The sequence below is a fragment of the Hemibagrus wyckioides genome, linkage group LG12, assembly GCF_019097595.1.
Source record: "Hemibagrus wyckioides isolate EC202008001 linkage group LG12, SWU_Hwy_1.0, whole genome shotgun sequence".
In the NCBI taxonomy this organism is placed as follows: Eukaryota; Metazoa; Chordata; class Actinopteri; order Siluriformes; family Bagridae; genus Hemibagrus; species Hemibagrus wyckioides.
Window position 1 is genome coordinate 2,216,309 of NC_080721.1, and position 20,358 is coordinate 2,236,666.

Below are 20,358 nucleotides of genomic sequence, written 5' to 3' on the forward strand. Positions count from 1 at the left end.
ATTTTAAGGATATTATTTTGAGGACATATTTTAGATCTGGTTACTTGTTCTGTTCATTTCAAGCATATGAACTGTCTCAGGCATCCACCACACACCTGCGAATGAGTGTCTGGTGATTATACAGCAGAGAAATATACACGTCTTTGACCAAAAAAATAAAAAATAAAATAAGAGAGGGAGCTTTTCAGAATATACCAAAACCGGCCAGCTCCTTAATCAGAAAATAACATCTTAAGATCTTAATATATTACAGCTTGGTAGATTACATAGTTAGCTATATCAGAACTTGTTCTGTTGTTTTCTGCATTTTGTTCTACAGCTGTGTCACTTACACTGACACATGATTATTAAAAAAAATAAATGACCAAACACAGAAGCAGAGACATACAGATAAAAGTTTCAGAATAGCCCTTGGAATAAAGAGTCCACCAACTCCCCATCCCCTTTCCCACTGCCCTACCGACCTTATACAGTAATCAGTATTCAGCTGGTACAAATTGCGTCTGCAGTTTTGTTAATAACAGATGCTCATGCTCGGAATTCACTTGGTTTCTTCAAGCACTTCCATGATAACAGACCAAATGTCAGGAACCAGGACTACAGTCATATGTTATAGTCAGACATGTATGAACAGCCAAAACGCCTACTGGCTCATTTTTGTCACCTGTTGAGCACAAGGTGGTTTTATTTTCCAACCACTGACTAAAAGGCCTTTAGATTCTTTAAATAGTTCCCTAATAATCAAAGATGACCACTGCATATTGCTCTCAGAGGCACCTTTAAAAAGGTACTGCAATAAAGCCAAGATATAAATTTTTTAAATAAAATGTGACACATATTTTTTTTTTTTTTTTTTTATAAAATGTCACCATATTATTAGAGTCTCAAAGTCAAACATTTAACCCACACTTACCCCAAAGCTGAATTATAAAAGAGTCAGGACTCCTGAATCTAAAGAACCGTATCACAATATTGTTCGATATACTGTCAGCGTCTAGCTTCACAGCTTCTTAACGATTTCCTGTGTGCCGGACGACTATTTAGGAGGTAAATCACTTCATTTTCGGAAAAGTTTTTTCTCTTTCATCGTCCGCCACGGTGTAATTCATGATAACCTATTAATCAGTGTTTATTTATTGTGATGCTATAATAATACATCAGGAAATTTCACAAATATACAGTCTTCACAAATTCTACCTGTCGGTAATCAGAGACCACTCAGGACTCCACCTCTTATTTTGCAAAACTCACTAGAATTAAGCATTATATTATATAAAATGATATATACTTGCTAGAGAAGGTTGGTGTTGGAGAAAACCTTTGAAATATTTTCATTCGTATCCCCCCCCCACCATAAAATGTTCTAAAAGTATGGCTCAATTGTTGTAGATGCAATGCTTCCATGTGTATGTACTATATACCGTATACACAGTCAGATGAGATAAAACTAGAAACCTTAGTTATCCACATAGTTTCATCCTAAAAATACCTTCACATATCAAGGGTGTATCTTATCCTGTTTCTTAGCAACAAACAGCAAGGGGCAAAAAATGGCTCTCTAGAACCATGCATTGCCTCACTTTCTGTCCTAGCAGCATACCAAGTTCTCCTGCTATGAGACTCACATTGCTCTAAAGCTTTTTCCATCTTCCCTTTTATCTCGTCATTCTAACACACACTCTCCTTTTAAAGTGTTAGTCCTGTCCTCCGTTTGAGCAAACGTATAATCTTTCCATCAACCCTTTTCTGTCTTCTGTCTTCTTCTTCTTCTTCTTCTTCTTCTTCTTCTTCTTCTTCTTCTTCTTCTTCTTCTTCTTCTTCTTCTTCTGTCTCACCCCTTCTTCACACCGTGACTTCGTTCTTACTCCCTGTCCACAGTGCCTGACTGCCTCCCCCTCCCCCAGGGAGGAAGTGCAGTTGTTCAATGGTGTTCTGCCGCTTTGCAGCAAAGGCCATCCTGCGGGAGCTTTGGCCTGTTGTTCCAGGACCACCAGCAGGGCCATGACCCTCCCCCCAACCCAGAGTGCCAGGTCCATGACCAGAGGACATGGCAGCAGCAATGGACGTGAACTCCTGTTCACAGCCAGACGTCGGGTGCGAATTCATCTTGATCATGTGGTGTCGGTCAAGGGATGGGGTCACACACACGTTCTGCTGCGACTGCGTTTTCTTATGGTGGCTGAGGTGAGGCATCAGCCCTCCGTAGTCACCCATCGCACTCCCCATCATTCTTTCATCAGGTGACAACAGGAGCCGTTCATGGGACTTCCTCAGTGTCTTTGAGTTGGAACTCTTGCTGGTGGCCATGGCTTTGTAATACTGATGCTGCTGGTTTTTAGACAAGTAAGACAGGGTGTTTCCCTCCCCCAAGGCCAACAGTTGGTCTTGAGACATCACCCGGCGTGGAGGCTGGCTCACCATCTCAAAGGTGGGACTGTATGGTGACTGGGGTAAAGGGTAAGGATTTGGTGTGGACGTAGAGGTAGGTACATGTATTTGGGGTCGGGAGGAGTGTAGGGGCAGTGTACCCCTTGCCTCTAGTGTGTAATCACCACCCCAGGGCAGGTGATGCTGGGAGGAGTGGAAGGAAGGCGGTGCATCATTGTGTCGTCTTTTTGAGGTATAATAACTTGTGTAATCCTCCAGATCTTTTTCTGCGTTTAGTTGGGAGACAAATTAGATACAAAATCAATATTTGTACATCAATGTGTCAATAATAAATGGAAGCACTGATGTTTATTTTAATACTTTCACACACTCACCTAATCTCTTGAGAGAGGAATAACGGTTAATATCAGGTTTCATAACAGCTTCATATGTTGGAGGGAGCTGAGCCAGGTTGTGAAAGGAATGAGAGATGCTTAGACGATGGCCTGCGTTGTTGGTTTTGCTGGAGATCAGCGTTCCTGCGGAGGTTAGCTGGGCATTGTTCATCCGTGGTACACGCTCTGTAAAAAAAAAAAAAATCAGAGCAGAAGGATTTGAATCTAAACAAAAAAGAGCTAAGCAAATGTGCAGGTCCTGTACGATGCCACTGGCCGAATTCTCATTTGCAGATTTCTTCGGTATCAGAGGCAATGTTGCAAGACTGAGTTAAGTGGCAGATTTTTCTATAAAACAATGACTGCTTATGAAACAGCTCGTTCATGCTGAGTTGAAAGACAAAACCTCACTATGGAAAAGACAGTTAAAGCCCCTGGCAACTTATTTTCACAATTAGTGAAATTCTATTACTCTAACTTTCTCTCTGGTGAAATTACTAACTACTGTGTAACTTTTTTTAAGCTGAATATCCTTTCTCCTCCCATTTTGCTTGTTTTTATCTAGTATGATGGGACTGTATATGGTATTAGTCATGTTAGGTCAACCCGAGGACCAATCAGAATTAGTCATCGGCTTACATCAACTCCCTCCTTATCACAAAAAACACTAAAATGACTACTTTCCCACTCACTAAGCCTCTTTTGTAACAAAGAGACTACATACTAATATATGTTCAAATCTGGAGATTGGGCAGAGTGGTCTCTTATTTTTTCCAGAGCTATATATACATACAACAACAAACAGTCCAACATAATTTTTATGTAGTAAACATTCGAGTAAAACACACAAACTGTGCTGTACCTGTGCTCTTACACTAACTAGCAGCACTCTCAACGCCTCTCGCACAAATCGAATTACTAGACTGGAAACCAACTGCTATATTGTATGATCTACATAATCACATTTTACACCTGCTAGTGTAAAAGTATATTATAATGAATCAGTTTTTTTGTTTTTAATATTCATTATATTTGTGCACATAGAAAAAAAAACGCATTTATGGCTTTTAATATATTTTTTTCATGTGTGTATAATAAAATATCACAATGTTATAAAGACAAAAAATAGGTATATTTTTAAACATAAATATAATTCAGCCTACTATGTGTATGGCTGCCAGTTGGTGTAAAAAAAAAAATTGTGAAAGCTTGGATATCTTTCCCATCCAACATTTTAGCACTAGCATACATTTACAGATTTCTTTGATATGGAGATACCAGAATCAGAATGTGTTGTGACATAGTTTTGATTAGAAATTGCTTTATAGTACTAGTTTTATAGTAACTAGTAACATGTTAATATATATATATATATATATATATATATATATATATATATATATATATATATATATTATACATATGATATTCAATTAGCAAAAAAATATTCAAATAATCTGTAATTAGTAAATTAGTAAAGGTTTATATCAGAGCTTTAGTATCACAAATTTCTCTCTCTCTCTTTCTCTCTCTCTCTCTCTCTCTCTCTCACACACACACACACACACACACACACAGTGCCCACTCTATGGCTTACCTATAGTAGCTGTGTGTTTAGGGCTGGGCCCAGACTGGATTAAATTGTGTTTCCCAACTGCAAAAGAGAAGAAAATCTGATGATCTTAATGTTTTTATACCCCCAAAACCACTAATAACTAATAACTAAATCTAATTATTTGTTTACTGTAGTCGGATCTGTAGACCTAAACAAATTTTAAAAAATCAGACTAATAATTGCTAGGCCAGTTACTAATTTGAGCCTTCAACACTTATTATTCTATTACAATAAGGGCAAAATTATGTGGACATCTGACCATCACAGTCATTCGTATTTATTGAATATCCAATTCCAGATTCATTTCATACTTTACTGTTCACATATTAAGTTCCACCCTCTTCTCTGAAGGCTTTCCACTAGATGTTGGATTGTGTCTGTGGGGATTAGCAATCATTCAGCTACAAGAGCATTAGTGAGATCACACACTGATGAATGAGTGAGGAGGTCTGGGGTTCAGTCGGTGTTCCAGTTCATCCCAAAGGTGTTCAGTAGGGTTGAGTCAGACTCTGTGCCAGACATTCCACCTGCCTAATATTGTGTTGGTCCCACTTTTACTGCCAAAACAGCCCTGACCCATTGAGGCATGGATCTCAGGAAGTGAAGGCTGAAATTTTGATCAATCGTGTCATATATGTCTTTTAATCTTACACCCAGATGCCTTCAGTGTCAAGCAAAAATTACCGAATAGTTGCATTGTTGTTCCAAAAATTTTGGAGATACATCCATTAAAGTTCTGAATGAACACAACTCCTGCTTTATAAACATAATACTCACTCCGGTTGTCTTTGCTCTGGAGAATGGGAGTGTAATGGTTTTTGGACTGCCGTACGAGAGAGCCTTTGCTGCTGGTGGCAGTGGTGCTGTTGTTTCTCTCACTCTGCTGTACCGGGCTGGACTGATGACGCAATATATCAACCAGTGCTCTAATAAAAAGGCATAACAGTTAATAGGTAATGGTAAACCCTATTGAAGAAAAAAACATCTTCAAGAAGTCAGATTCCAGTTTATTTGACCAACACAGCCACGTACTAATAATAAAAGAATAATAAAGCCACACCTTAGAGCAGTGTTTCCAAACTTTTACATTGGAACACAAATTCTACCATGCAAAACAAGATCACTCTGTTTATATGTGAAAACATTATTCAGTCGAATGTTTTGCATGGTGTCACTCACCTGGGCATATTGAGGTCTCGGTTCCTGGGTCTACGAGAGACCTTGCGGAAAGCCACCTTCACCCCAATGGCCACGACCAACGTGAAAGAGATGACTCCACCGATGACATAAACCGTATTGTTGCTCTGCTGCTGCAAAGGGTCAAAGTCTGGATCTGAGCGGCTCGGGGGCTGAGTGGCAGGCACCTGTGTGTTGGCCCAGATGGGTGAGTTGTAATTGGTGCATATGTCCTGGTTCAGCCGGTTGCGTTGATGCTCACAGCAGAAGCGGTAGTAACAAGTGCCACAGCAGTAGATGTAAGTGCCCTTTGTGCAGTTAAAGGTGTTGTCAAACTGTCCCATTACATCATAGTAGCCTCTGCACACATCAACGTCCACCAGACGACGTGGTGGCGGCGCCACCTGTGCAGCCCCCAGTGGGGGTTTCAGGGCATCGGCTGTCATATTACGAGGCAGCATGATCTGAGGAAGAGGCTTTGCAGGGATCTCAGCCACTTCTGGCTCCACTGCTATGGCTGCTGCTTCTTTCCCCTTCCCCTTCAGTGCAGGAGGTGGAATCTCTTTGCTCCAGCCTCGTAATAGAAGCAACAGTGGCCTGCCATTGGCTGAGTGGCGTTCTGAAGTAACAGCCACCGTGAAAATCACATGGTCCAAAAGAAGAAAAAAACACGCAATGGCAGCAAAGGGCATTTTGATGACCAGGGTTTCTCGATGAACTACAAGAACAATGTAACACTTTCTACAAAACAGGTCGTAACCATAAAAAAGCGCTGGTGTATCAAGAAAAAAAAACTGTGTGCCACTCTGATGATATGTAACATACAGTGTACAAGAAATTAGCGTTGCTTTAATTAGTTAGGTTTTCCGCAAACGCTATGCAAAATGCATGTCTAACCTTTTCAGTTAACAAATCTTGAACGACTGAAACGTTCTTCACTTATTGAAGAATATATGGAATTATATTCCATAATTTATAGAGCAAAAAAAAAAAAAAAAACCTAAATAAATTTTAAAAAAGGAACAGGGTTAATCCAGTTAGAGATGGGAAAAATGTTAAAACGATTTGTACAGATTTAATTTCATTTCATTTGATCTTGTTGGACTGAAGGGAAAGCTAAAAAGATGAGTTTAGGTATATAAACGCTTTGTTGAAGACAAATTCATGGCATGAATTTCAGTGTTAACAATAACAACATTAATAATGTATAATGTTTTTTACGTCTTAAACATGAGTATTTTTTTTTAAATGTTTGACTAAATAATCTATCAGGAACTGTTCGGCCGTAACATTAGTCCACTCTAATCGGACCATGTAAATATTTCTCTTTCAGTGTAAACTTGTGTATTGAAGTCTACTCTTATCCCTATTTTAAATGTAATTATTTTTTATTATTAAACGCATTATAAATGTTCTTGCTTGTATTTGGCACTTGACTACACAGCTATTTGAAACAAACCCTTAAAAAAAGATCTATCAAGATGTGTAAAATGTGTAAAAGAATTTAGAGGGTGGAGTTTGTGGTAATAGTCAATAAAAAAAGTTAAACACACAGAAGTCTCTAAACAGCTTGGAATCTGAGCCACTTTTTTTTTGCATACGTAAATATAATGTATTCTGTGTTTAGGAAGTTGTTGAACCTACAGAGCGTGACTATTCAGAAAATTCAGAAAAAATGGTGACTGCAAATGAAAGATCGAGGAAGTGCTCAGCTTTTTTTTCTGTATAAGTTAAACAAGAAGATAGCTCATCCTAAAGACTTCAGAAGAGTCTAATCAAAGCTAGCAAGCAGCATGTGTTACTGTAGGACACATAGACAGGAACTGTGTATGTGTGTGTGTGTGTGTGTGTAAATGGGTTTTAAGGAGTTATTCATACACATGGAACACATTCAGGGCGACAAATTAAAACAATTGATTTTCTCATCCAAATTACAGTACTGAAATATCGTCTTTACTTCTAATGTGCGGTTTCCGAATAGTGAAAACCGATGACTTATGTAAACAAACTAATGGCTCGTTATATGCTGGTGAATATGGCAGAATGTACTCTTGTCACGGGCTTCAAGAGTATCCCTGAATATACCTTTCAATCTCTTCTTATAAATCAAATTCATAAATATTATAGTTTCATAACCCAATATTAACTGTCATGACCGGGATGGCTATACGAACTATGGCTCTCTTTTTTTTTTTTCTAGTGCACAGAACTCAAGGAGGAAGAAGAGGAGTAAATGCAGAAGCATAGAGTGGCTCGGAGGTTGATTGATGAAGCAGAAACATGCCAGACGTCGCAAGGACAAAATTAGCAGCAGGTCACTTTGTGGGGTTTAAGGAGGCTTCTGTTGTCAAGAGCCAACTCCTAGCAGTGAGAGTGAGGTAACAGTCACTCCTGAATAAAGCACTTCATGTGGAAGTTCATGTTGAATGTAAGGTAAGAGGGTAAAAAAAATGGATTGAGGAATATTTGAAAAAAATGTGTCTTTTTTCCCAACTTGGCACTGTTAATGTTTGGCACTAGTTTTGGCTGCACTTCAAAAACAGATGTACTTCAACGTGTGCGGTTCGACATTTTTTGCAAAAAACCCTGGCTGGTAAAAAAACAAAACAGAATAAAACATATGCTCCTGCAGCCTTTTTAAAAAATAAAGACTTTTCTTCCTGGCTGCTGGTCCAGTCATCCTCGTCCACGTCTCTTTCAGTTCATTCTTGGCTCACGCATGCCTTCGTTGAATCGTCACTGAAAGAAAATGGGAAGATCACCATGAGTAAAAAAATCTTGAAAATCTCATTTCATTTCTGAGAAATTGGACTGTGATTATAGGTCAAGCCGTATTTTCACTTCAATTAAATTTTTAGCAATTAAAAATAACAGAATAACAGACCAGAATTATTCATCCAAAAAATCCTTGATTTTTTAAACAAACGATGCAGTGAATATCAATCAATAAAACTCTGATATTTATATTTAGGATAATTCCAGTCTGAAGTATATACAGTATATAACTGATCCATATATATACAGTATATATATATATATAGTATATACAGTATATATCTTTTTTCCACATCCCCTCTGTGATCGAACTCTCATATCCAGACAAAAATCACAGACATCCACACAAAAACACCACAAGTGGGACAATTAGACATTACATTAGAGTCACACATTAGTATTTACTCATTTAATTTCTAGTGGAAATTGACTGAACTGTTCATTGAATTATTTCTAATGAGAAAATCATTGCATTGCTTGTGACTCTGTATAACGTTCTGTAGTCAGGGTTGAGTTTACTGAGGATTTAACACCGAAACTGCACACATCGCTATTCTGAAGTTATACAAGACTTATGCTCAGAGCAAACAGAGGCGTTTCAGTTATACGTCATTGTAACCTTGGAGTTAAGCGCATTATTTTTGGACAATATCCTCTCGAGGAAGGAGCAGAATGAAATCCAGTGGTGCTGTCTGTTTTATGTAAACACAACATCAGTCCAAAATTCAAAAATACCTGCACAAATACTATGAATAAAAATGAGGCCAACTGTTAGTATTAATGAACGGTATTGTCACATTAAATTAAGGTTTGATTTTCTCACAAAGGCCAGTGTGCAGAAGGTAGTGTACACATATCAGATGCCTGCTTCATCCACACCAGAGCTCGACAGAGTGACATCACACAAATAAAACAGTCCTAATTTTATAATTCAGCAATCCGAAGGAGCAGGTTAATATCCTGTGCTAACATCCAAGGTTTAGTATCTTGTGGCTTCATTGAGCTGGAAGTAAGTGAGCAGGATTAAAGAAAATGCAAATTACCAGCATGTGCTGGATCAAGTGCTTTTCATAAACTGATGATTAAAGAGTTCATGTTATGATTAGAATGAATTTCCTGACACTTTCTGATATATGTTAACAATCGCACTCTCTGGTGTCACTCAGATGAGGATGAGGTTCCCTTTTGAAGATTCTTCCTCACGTCGTCTCAGGGTTTTTTTCCTCACCATCGTCACCTCTGTCTTTCTCATTATCGATCGATTTAAATGTAAAGTTCATCATTTATATCTTTCTGTAAAGCTGCTTTGTGCTTTGTTATCCATGAATGAAAATAATCATGATAAATCAATAATAACGTTAAATGAAACCATGTTTGCAGACTGTATTAACTTTAATTAATGACATTTAATTTTTTTATGGTCTTGTCTATTGCATCTTCTATCACTGATATTTTTCAGGTTTAAAAACAACTGCTTGTCTTTAAAGATGGAGGCCTAGGCGCTGCTACATGAACTTTCTTCATGCGGCTAATTTGCGTAAAATAAATAAAAGGTGCGCATCATATCTATGGTGTATTGTGTCCAGTGTTTCCCACAGTACAAGTCATACACAGTAGACAGGAGACCAGTTTACACCTGCTTGCGTCAATTTTCTGCAAATTAGCTGCATGAAGTTGATGTAGTAGCATCTGTGCATCTGTCTTTAAACACCAGTGCATGTGTCCATGACCCTGACCAATATAAAAAGCTTACTGAAGATGAATAAATAAAAAGAAATGTACTAAGCTGTGTTACTGTACATGTACAAAAACAAACGTATCCAGATTCTGCAGATAAACCAGGCATCTGGCAACACTCAGCGATCAGCATGACGCTGATTTCCACTCGGCTTTTGGGGGGAAACAAAATCACACTCAACCTCATCCATAGTTAATTGCCCAAACTTTATGACATTGAACAGAATATGTAATTAGCCTCACTTCCCATTTTTCTATGCGATCCTCCTTTAAACGAGGGAGAAAAGTGCAGTTTGCATGTTTCAGCAGGCACAGGGCTTAAATGAAGCATTTAGATTTGTACATGCAGAATGTGGCCTAATTGCGCCTGAAATGGGTGCAAACAGTCTGGTACATCTGGCCCTTAGTCGAGAAGTTCGACCTTCGAAATCCTGTGTGAATTTGAACCTGGCCCATATAGTGTATAAAAATATACGACAATAAAGTCAGTGTTACTATGAAATGCAGTTTCACACTGATTCAGTGGCTCAAGCTACGCTTTTATACTACATTATTATTTGGTTTTCAATATTTTTGATTTAATAACCCTAATTATTCTTTTCAAAATACAATTCAAACATATCTCAATATAACAAACATAAACCTTTTCTGACACCCAGGAATTTGGATTCAATGACAATATGCAGAAATTATAGCTGTGTTTATGAGAAATTATGAGAAATACAAATGAAAACTGCAATTAATCTATCAATAATAATCTCAAATGAAAGGTGTCTTGTGGATTTGACCATGATGGAGTACAAATACAATACTGATTAAATTTTCCAAAAAAACAAAACAAAACAACAACAACAACAACAACAACCTGAGAAAAAAAAAGGGGAAAAAATAGAAGTGGAAAGTTCAGTGAGTGCAGAATGTTCATCCAGGATGGTTTTGCATGTAAATTAGAAAAACAATGTTTTTTGAAGTGGAACCAGAAATATGTAAGAACGTTACTCAGAAATCTGAGCAAAAGGTTTATCAGAAGGTCACTCATGAACATCAGCTGCTAAGCAGGAAAGCTTCTCAGAAAGCAAAACACACTGAACCCTGAGCTGGATGAGCTCCAGCAGCAGGTTCCTCATCATGTTCCTCTCCATTCAGCCAAGAACAAGAAGCGTACAGTGAAACTGGGCCTCAAGGTTTCAGGTTCAAGTTTTTGGCTGAAAGGCGAGGAACCTGATGTTCAAGCTCATCCACCACATGGTTCAGTGCCTTTTGAGAGGATTTTCTGCTCACTGCAATTTTTTGTTCAACCAAGAAGATAATGTGCACGAGTAACCTCTTGATAAACCATTATATTTTCTTGCGTGCTTTTAAGGTTGTACTTCAGACATTTTCAGCCTCACGGTTTAACGTGTTGTCTGTTCTGTCATGCTTTTCTGCTCACCACAGATCTGCAACCTGGTTATTTGATTTACTGTAATTTACTGTAGCTCAAATCACTCTGGATGTTCTCCTCCGACCTTCTCTCATGTGTTTTCTCCACAGATATTTATGCTCACTGGATATTTTTTGTTTAGTAGAGACAGTCATGCATGAAAATAACAGCCTTTTTTAAAAACACTCCACACAACCCATCAGCAACCACACTGCATTATTTCTTCCCCATTCTGATGTTTGATGTGAAGACCTAAAGCTCTTGTCCTGTAACTGCGTGATTTTCTGCACTGCTCTGCTGCCACACAATTGGCTGATTAGGTAACCGAATAAATGTGCAGGTGTCTCTAATGCAGTTGTGATGAAAAGGAAATGTCAGAAGGTATTAACTAGTAAAAAATAAATAAAAAAAGTTAAGTATCAGTGCACATTACTGCAAAGATAGAAACAAAAATAGATGCTAAAGAGACAAAAGGCAGATCTGTGGGAAAGAAATGGATGCAAGTAAACTGTGAGTGGGCATGAGATGAAGCTTTTTGGAACATGGAGTGGTTTTATCTCAAACATTGTAGGAGGAGTAGTGTTTGGAAACTGGAATACAAGAGCAAGATGGCTTAACAAATTTTAGTATTACACAACAGCTTTCGCACAAAAAATAAAACCCTGTGCATGAGCTGAAACCTACAAACACTTGTTTTTTTGTGTTTTGCTTTAATATAACTGCATTATGAATGATGTTAGAGAAGATTTATACACCAGTCATTTCAGAATATCTGAAATATTTAGCAACTTCCTTTCATATGCTGATCAGAAAGTGAGTTAAAGATGCTGGTTAATATTATATTATTATAATACTAATTTAATATTATTCATGTATATTACTGCAAGTGTACTTCCTATGGAAAAAAGTAACAGTTTATTGTTGTTAGCTCAGAGTATTTTAGTAAACTGATTTGTTTTGGGGTTTATTTTTCCCCGTGATTTTTTTCTCTTTCATTTATTCATAGCCCATTCCAGCCCTCCGGTTAGGTGAACACTATCACGTGCTTCCTCCAAACTTTTCCAGCTGCTGCTTATGTAACGTCAGGCGTAACACAATCTGAGGAAAATGCTATCCGCCCACTTCTGCATACATGCACTCACAGTCACCTGTGATTGGCTAGTGTCACTTTGATTGACAAGGTAGAGAGAGAGAGAGACAGAGAATGCAATCCCTCCTTCCCTCCCTTCTCTTACAGGGAGCCAATGTTGCTCTCTTGGAGTCCTGGCCACTTGATTGTGTGATGAGTTTGCATGAATATAATTGTCACTCTCAATTAAGTATAAGCATCTTGATTTTTCAGATTTTCCACAGATCTGGGGGCCATGACGTGATGAAATCGTGTGACGTCATTACAACACGCATTCAGGATGTGCTACGACCCGTCATGACGGCTTTGATATATGGTGAGCACTAGTGTTAAGGAAACCAGCCAAGGAAGTAGAATGGAAGGATGTGGTGTAACTGTATTTGCTCAGCATGATCAGCACATGAGGCTGACAGAGCAAGCTAGCCAGGTGACTAGCCAACTAGCCTACAGTACATGACTGCATGGCTGCAGGGTCTGCACTAGGCCCCAAACATGAAATCCGCCCGATTCCTTAACTCAAAATCTGACACTTTTTCCTGGCTGTGGCATCATCAGGATTTCTATTTTCTCACCACATTGGTCATTCATTGAAATTCACAATGCAGACCACGCGTGCTCGTTTCTGTTGACCTTCAATGTGATATACCACTGCAGAGAAATATTCATGAGCCGATACACACATCCATCACATCACTCACAAACACAGCGTACGTGATTATATCAAAAAAATGAAATGTCATAGAGCGAGCTGGATGACTAATAGCACAGAAAGCATTAATTACAAGAAAAAAATTTGTTTAACAAATTATTTATTTTGTTTGATTTTAGAAAGGGGGACAGTGGTAGCTCATGTGGTTAAGGCTCTGGGCTGTTGATCAGACGTTTGGGGTTCAAAGTTCCTGAGTAAGACCCTTAAATCTCTCCACTCTAGGGGCACTGCATTATGGCTGACCCTAACTTCCAGTTGGGATATGCAAAGAAAGAATTTCACTCTTTCACTATTATTCTTATAAATGTACCAGATTTCCGGTCTCCCATTGAAGTGTCTGTGAATGCAGCCTTTCTTAGAGCTTGAGTTATGACCTTTTCTACTTCCTTACATTCCTTAGGGTTTCTTCAAGACTAGTGGAGCATCACTGTATACCCGTTTCCTTGCTGAATAACAAGTCATCATCTTCTATCATCAGGTAGACAGAAACAGTATTCTGGGCTTCCATGAACATCAGCTGCCTCAGAGGCATGTCATTGGTGCTGGTGCTTGTATGGGATGGAGTTAGACAGAATACTGGACTTGGGAATAGCTGAACCATTGCGTGAGCTTACTTCCAGGCTACAATTTACTGAGAGTGCAGAGGCATCTCAGCATCGTATCCAAAAATACACATTTCATCATCAACCAGCACCAAACACTGGGGTCAACTCAATGAAGATGCAAAACCCACAGCAAATGATTAGAATTGCAGTAATGCTGTATCTGTTAGCGAAAGCACACATATCTTCAGGAAAATGCCCCATTCTTGATCTAAAAAGCCTAAAAGTGTTCTTAAGTCGAGCTTCGGTTTTGAGTATCTGTCAGATGTATAAAACTGGTTGTAAAAACAGACCTCATTTCAGTTACTGTGGAATATTTATCTGCTTTCAGCAGAGTGCTTTACCCTTTCCTTTGGGTTTGCTTGGTCATGAAATGTGTCTGTGAAGTGAGTACAAGTCCCATTAGAAACCTTTTAGTACTAGTCATAGTAGCTGCTGGGGGGTGGTAGGTAAAGTCCTAACAGCAGGTGATGAACCAGACTAAGCACCAGGACTAATAGTCAATCATCAAGAGAGTCAGATTACTCTCCTGTGGCAGGAGGCTTACCTTATGTGTCTCACCAACCTTATGGAATTATTATGGAATTAAGGCATTCCAAGAACGGATTTAGAAATTCCAAGCGGCTACATGCTGCCCACATGGAGAGTTTCTAGGTTCTGCAAATCACACTGTGAAGAGACGTCCTGCTCAATACCCATCAACTACAACACACATCATGTCCAACAAGGAGGGGTGCCAGTATTTTTGCACACACTCTGAAATGATGGTTTTTCACAACCTGAGGGAAACTGTAACAATAGATGCAACTCTGCATTAAATACCAGCTGATGTCCACTACATCTAACTTCTGTACTACTGCAAAGCTGGTACTAAGAAGTGACATGACGCTCCACCAGATTTTACACATAAAATTGAACTCTAGGTGCTCTGAGATGAATCTGAGTGATTTTTATTCTCAATTAAGCACCTTGTTCATGCTGATTCTTATACTCCAGTCCCTCCTGGACAATTTTGCGATTGCTGAAAAAAATCACACAACATCTGGAATATTCAGCAGAGCCTGCAATTTTTCAAAGTGACCGTAGGTTTGGGTTTGCGTGTCGTCAGTTGACATCATAATGACACGCATTCAGCCAAATCCCTCTTTGATTTATGTGCGTTGGAACATCAGTACAGCTCTCAGGGCAAGTCATTACATGTGTGTCTTCACTGCAGGAGTTTGAAAGAACAATCCTGCGCTTGCAATTTCACAAATTCGAGAAGGTTTCCACAAATAAAAAAGTACAAGTTGCATTGCAAATTTCAAGGAAGCAATTTTGGCTGCAACAATCATAAATAAAACTCTGTGTAATCCTGAAGGAACTGAATGTCCTCTATAGGAACAGTATCAGAATGTTGATTTATGTCCGTCATCGGATAAAGTGCACTAGCGAGATGTGTTACGAACCTTCATGACGACTTGGTGAACACTAACGTGTTGGAAACCAGCACCAGGGTCCTGCAGGAACGTGGTTTCATTTTCCTGTGTACTGAACCAGCTGTATATAGTTGAAATGAGAATAAAAAAAATCTCTTGACTTGACATATGGCTGACGGAGCAAGCTAACCAGGTAACTAGCCAATAGCTCTCACTGAAGGACTGCATGGTTGCCTGGTCTGTTTAACAAAAACCATGACCCCTAACATAAAACCAGCCCAAAAGCTGACACTTGCACCAAACGCCATAAGAATATTCAATTTAAATTCAGTTTAATACAGGATACATCACATTGCAATGCCAGACAATTTAAACCTTTATTTTTATTTTTCTCCTAAATAACAAGTTCCTAATATTTTATTAAATAAATCATCAATCAATAACAAATAAAGTAAATCAACCCCATTAGTTCTCTAATATACACCATGTTAATTTCCTTAAGGGCTGTTTTTATTTCAGATGCATTTACTAGAGAGTTACAATACATCACATAATGTTCATGTAAATGTAAATATTCACTGCAAATCCCCTGCAATATGCAGACGTGTATTATTTCCACAACAAAGCAAATGCCAGTCGATTTTATCCCGTTATATTTGTGACTCTGTCCCTTTCTCTATTGTGATGGACACGTCGATGTGTTGCAGTAGCTAGCAACAGCAGCTAATGCTGCGGCTATGATTTGACTGTATCCATGGTTACACTGCAGCTTCCTAACCGTTGGCTTAAGATCTAAACAACACGGTTGGTTTTGTTAAGGGCCATGTTTTCTCATCGCAAACTGTCGCCTCATGGACGTGCATCATCCCCGCGTTCATTCATGCAAACAAACATGACAATTCCGCTCCTGCATATGCATGTGCTATATTTTAAGAGCGCAGGGTAGAGTGTGACCTCGTCTCACACATTGAGTCATACGCTAAAGCCATCTTGATGAGTAACAGTTACTGCCATAACATAAGCTTCACTACATCCTTATACAACAAGCATGTAGGCTTGACTGATGCAACACATCAGTTTGCTAAGAATAACACTTTTTTTTTTTTCAGAGAGTGGACAAAAGCACAAAACATGATCGGCTCTTTCTAATATGACAAAGCCACAGTTCATTCAAAGGGAACCATTAGGGAAAAGGTAAACTGTGGGGAGGGGTGCCAAAAAAAAAAAAAAAAAAAGCTCACAGATGTGCAGTGAGTAGGGGGTTGGCAAGTCGGAGAGGAGAGGAACCCAGTGCCGCAAGGTGGGGGGGAAGAGACGGGGGGAAGAGAGGAGGGGTCTGTGTGGAGAAGGACCCTTGCAGCAGAAGGCAGAAAAAGGGTGAAATGGTAGAGAGTAGAGAGTGTGTGTGTCTGTTTAAAATAAATACAGCCCCAGAGTGTGTTCTGAACCATGTGAATGGCTGACTGTGCCGCCCATTTCTGCACTGTGGTGGTCGCCGAATGAAGCGAAGCAGTAGAGGCAGACCCCCTATCAGGTGCCTACATCTGTGCACATGCACACATCCTCTTCTCTCTCTCTCTGTCTCTCTCTCTCTTTCTATTATACACACACATCCCCTTTTGTTTTGTTTTTTTCATCCCAGTGTCCAATGCATGTGAGCATTTTGTCTTTTTTTATGTGGGTAGAAGCTGCTCTCTCTGGATAACACCATAGCGGAGAGAGAGAGAGAGAGAGAGAGAGATGGAAAAACAATCCCTTTAATATCTACATTTGTTTGTTTCAGTCCCCAATGGTAGAAATACTCCTCTCTAGCCCAATTGCTTTGCTTGCATCTCATCATGTATGTTGAGTAACACCGTCAATCTCAGTCAATAAACAGCAATCATAACAACACACAACATCTCATTTCTTTCCCTTTTTTTCTCACTCAATTACCACACCTCTCTCTGATTGACAAGGAAATTCACCGGCACTGGGATGGAATGAGGCGTTTCTCAAAGCAGGTGCAGAAAAATACGGGGGGAAAAGACGAGACAAAGAAGGGGTGATGGAGTGAGGAAGAGGGAGCAGGCCTTGGAGCACACTGAACCATTTCACAGCAAGCCATGTCCAGCACTGAACACGTCGAACATGCAGCAACAAGTTCTGTTATTGGGGATAAAAATGGATCACAATGATGAGTGTAAAGCTCATCCATCATTAAATCTATTTGTAACATTTGGTAAGCTTCATTTATAAACCGCTTTGCATAAAAGCGTCCGCTGAATGAATAAATGTAAATGTCAATGTAGGGACTTGATTCTCATCAAGGAGCATTAAACATATCAGCATTCATGAAGTCTAATACTGATTAACAGTTGACTGATTTTTACATACAAAATGTAATCCAAAAATCTGATTGAGCTTAAAATAAAAAGAGACAGAATGAAGTCGCGCTGTTACCTTGTATGGAGCTTTATTCCGCTGTAGTTTCCTAAGATCTGCTGTTCATTACTTCGAAAGTTTCGAGATCATAGCTCATTTTCTTTCAACCAAAAAAGAAAAACAATGAGTTCACTGGAGCGTCGTTTTTGTTTTTTGTTTTTTGTTGTTGTTTTTTTTTTATTTATTTGGACGTGTTGCTTGTAAATAGCGCGCGAGCTCCGTGCCAAAATAACGCAGTGCCTTCAGAGCGAGCAAAGCCGCCGTGGATGTGAAAGAAAAAAACACAGGGAGGGAGGAAAAAATAACAAACTGTTTGCTTACGGTCCCAGATCACGGCTTTATTCTCTCGTTTCCATCTCCGTTCCAGCGTCCTGTTGGAGACAAGGAGCCATAAAAACATCCAACTTGAAACGTTTCATTCGCAGCGCGCAGCATCGTCGGCACAACAGCCAGAACGCGCTAATGTGCGCAAAAGAGGGGGGGAGGAGGTGTGTAAATGACCTCGGTCGTGCATTGATAGATAGATAGATAGATAGATAGATAGATAGATAGATAGATAGATAGATAGATAGATAGATAGATAGATAGATCAGTTCAATGCCTGAGACGCTTGCGTTTTGGCTCCAGCATCCAGCGAAGAATAAACGATTTCGAAATAAATCTTGAAATCCACTAGGCTATAAAACACAAACGCTATCCCACGCGAGATGAAACGCGGCCGGTGTTACGTGTCTAAGTGTTAATCAAATCGCAGTAAGTATTCTTCTATGAGCCTCAATTAACTCAGTGCGCTCCCTCCCTTTGCCAACAGAGACGATCATTTCCGCTCCAGTGAAATGCGAGGAAAATGATTGCTCCCGAAAAGACCCGGATTACACCCATTGATTGGACAAAATGGCAATTGGGCGCGTTTTCATTTGTTAAACGCGGGAAATTATCTACCAATCGTTAGCACCGCTTATTGCCTAAGGGAATTTTCCCCTCCGGCCATGGATGCTATTGTTCGTTATTTAATTATTTCTTTATTTTATTTCTCCTCGTGGCGCATGCGCACGGAAGCTACCGCGCCAAATGAAACTACAGGTCTTTACTGATTTTCATTTGGAAATGTTAACAACGCTGACAAAGAAGAGACGGATAGTGAGGGAATGAGGAGGGATACGTCATGACATCCTGGTCATGAATCGACTCTCATGAATCAGTTGACTCGGAGCTGACACTGACTCACTGACTTGTACTGGTACATGAGTTGACACATTTTACTGCAGAAGCCTGTCTACATGTATCCTGTCAGTAACACTGGTATATTTTGTGTTGTGCTGTAAATTCCAAATGTATTCTTTGTTTTTAATATGTTTCACTCATCACTATACAAATATAGACCACAGATATTCACAATACACACAGTTTAATCGAGTTTTATTCTTCCATCCATTTTCTGTAATACTTATCCTTCACAGGCTTAGCAGAACATGGATCCTACCAGAGCACAAGGTGAGGGACACCCTGGACAGGGTGCCAACCCATCGCAGGGCACAATCACCCACATACTCACATAACTATTCATACAGTACAGACAATTTAGTGATGTCGATCACAATGTGTCTTTGGAGTAAGGAAGAAAACCAGAGAAAACTTAGAAATCAGGCATAGGCAGAAATCAAACCACCAACCCTGAAAGTGCAAGACAACCATGCTAGACACTGTGAGATAAATTTGGTTGAATACACTAGTTTGTGGACAGCTGACCATCACATTAATATGTTGGCCTTCCACAAGCTCTGAATATTCATATACTGTAGCTTGATCCTGGTCTTCCATTGTGTGTCACCTGAATCCTGCTGCAGACCCAGAATGCAGTGTGACATTCAGCCATTGCTGCATTCCCTCTGCTGGCTTCCTGTAGCATCCAATCAGATATAATAATAAAAAAAAAAAAAAAGTTTAAATAAAAAGGGCTGAGTACTTAAGGTTTTAAGTGTAAGATCTTGTGTATTTTCAGTCCCTCCACTCTGGAAAGAGGCTCCGGACCATCAGGACCAGGACCTCACGCCACAAGAACAGTTTCTTCCCCACTGCAGTCAGCCTGCTGAACAGTGCCTCACTTACCCCCAGATGACCCCTTCCCACCCCGGACACTCACTTCCACATTCCAAATTGCACTACTGTTCATTCAAACTTACACTTTTATGCACAATACTCACACTTTTGTATGCAATACTTATATCATTTTACATTGTGTACATACCTCATATCTGTATATATGTTTGGACAGTCACTTTCACCTTTTAAATTTTTCTATTGCACTAATTTTCATACAAGACACCTTATACAGTATTTATTTAACTTATTTACCTGTGTATATGTTTGCACCTGACACCAAGACAAATTCCTAGTACTGTAAAGTGCTCCTTGCTGACCCTTTTGTGTACCTGGCAATAAAACTTTTTCTGATACCATTGTAATAGGCTTTCTAAATTGTTTCCTACTTTTGGATCACATTGCACAGTTACATTTTTTCTTTTCATATCCAATCCTTGGAGTGCCATGGTCAGAGCACAGGGTCAGTCATGAAGCAGCACCCCTGG

At 39.3% G+C, this 20,358-nt stretch overlaps 1 protein-coding gene across 1 annotated transcript; it reads right to left on the reverse strand.

The window, feature by feature from the left end:
- Window positions 1–1,776: 1,776 nt before the first annotated feature.
- Window positions 1,777–18,555, reverse strand: shisa7b (shisa family member 7). The gene is made up of 6 exons (XM_058404412.1): window positions 17,789–18,555; window positions 5,557–8,292; window positions 5,155–5,303; window positions 4,360–4,416; window positions 2,763–2,948; window positions 1,777–2,654 (listed from the first exon to the last, which is right to left on the reverse strand). Exons 2-6 carry the CDS (start codon window positions 6,243–6,245, stop codon window positions 1,843–1,845), a joined length of 1,893 nt encoding a protein of 630 aa, XP_058260395.1. The 5' UTR covers window positions 6,246–8,292; window positions 17,789–18,555; the 3' UTR covers window positions 1,777–1,842.
- Window positions 18,556–20,358: the final 1,803 nt, after the last annotated feature.

Bases quoted from the DNA above. Each gene is read 5' to 3' on its own strand.
- shisa7b (XM_058404412.1), bottom strand. From the start codon at position 6,245: ATGCCCTTTGCTGCCATTGCGTGTTTTTTTCTTCTTTTGGACCATGTG. The intron at 5,304-5,556 runs GTGAGTGACACC...CCTTTTTATTAG, and splicing joins CGAGACCTCAATATGCCCAG to AGCACTGGTTGATATATTGC. The intron at 2,655-2,762 runs GTGAGTGTGTGA...AACTAAACGCAG, and splicing joins TTCCTCTCTCAAGAGATTAG to AAAAAGATCTGGAGGATTAC.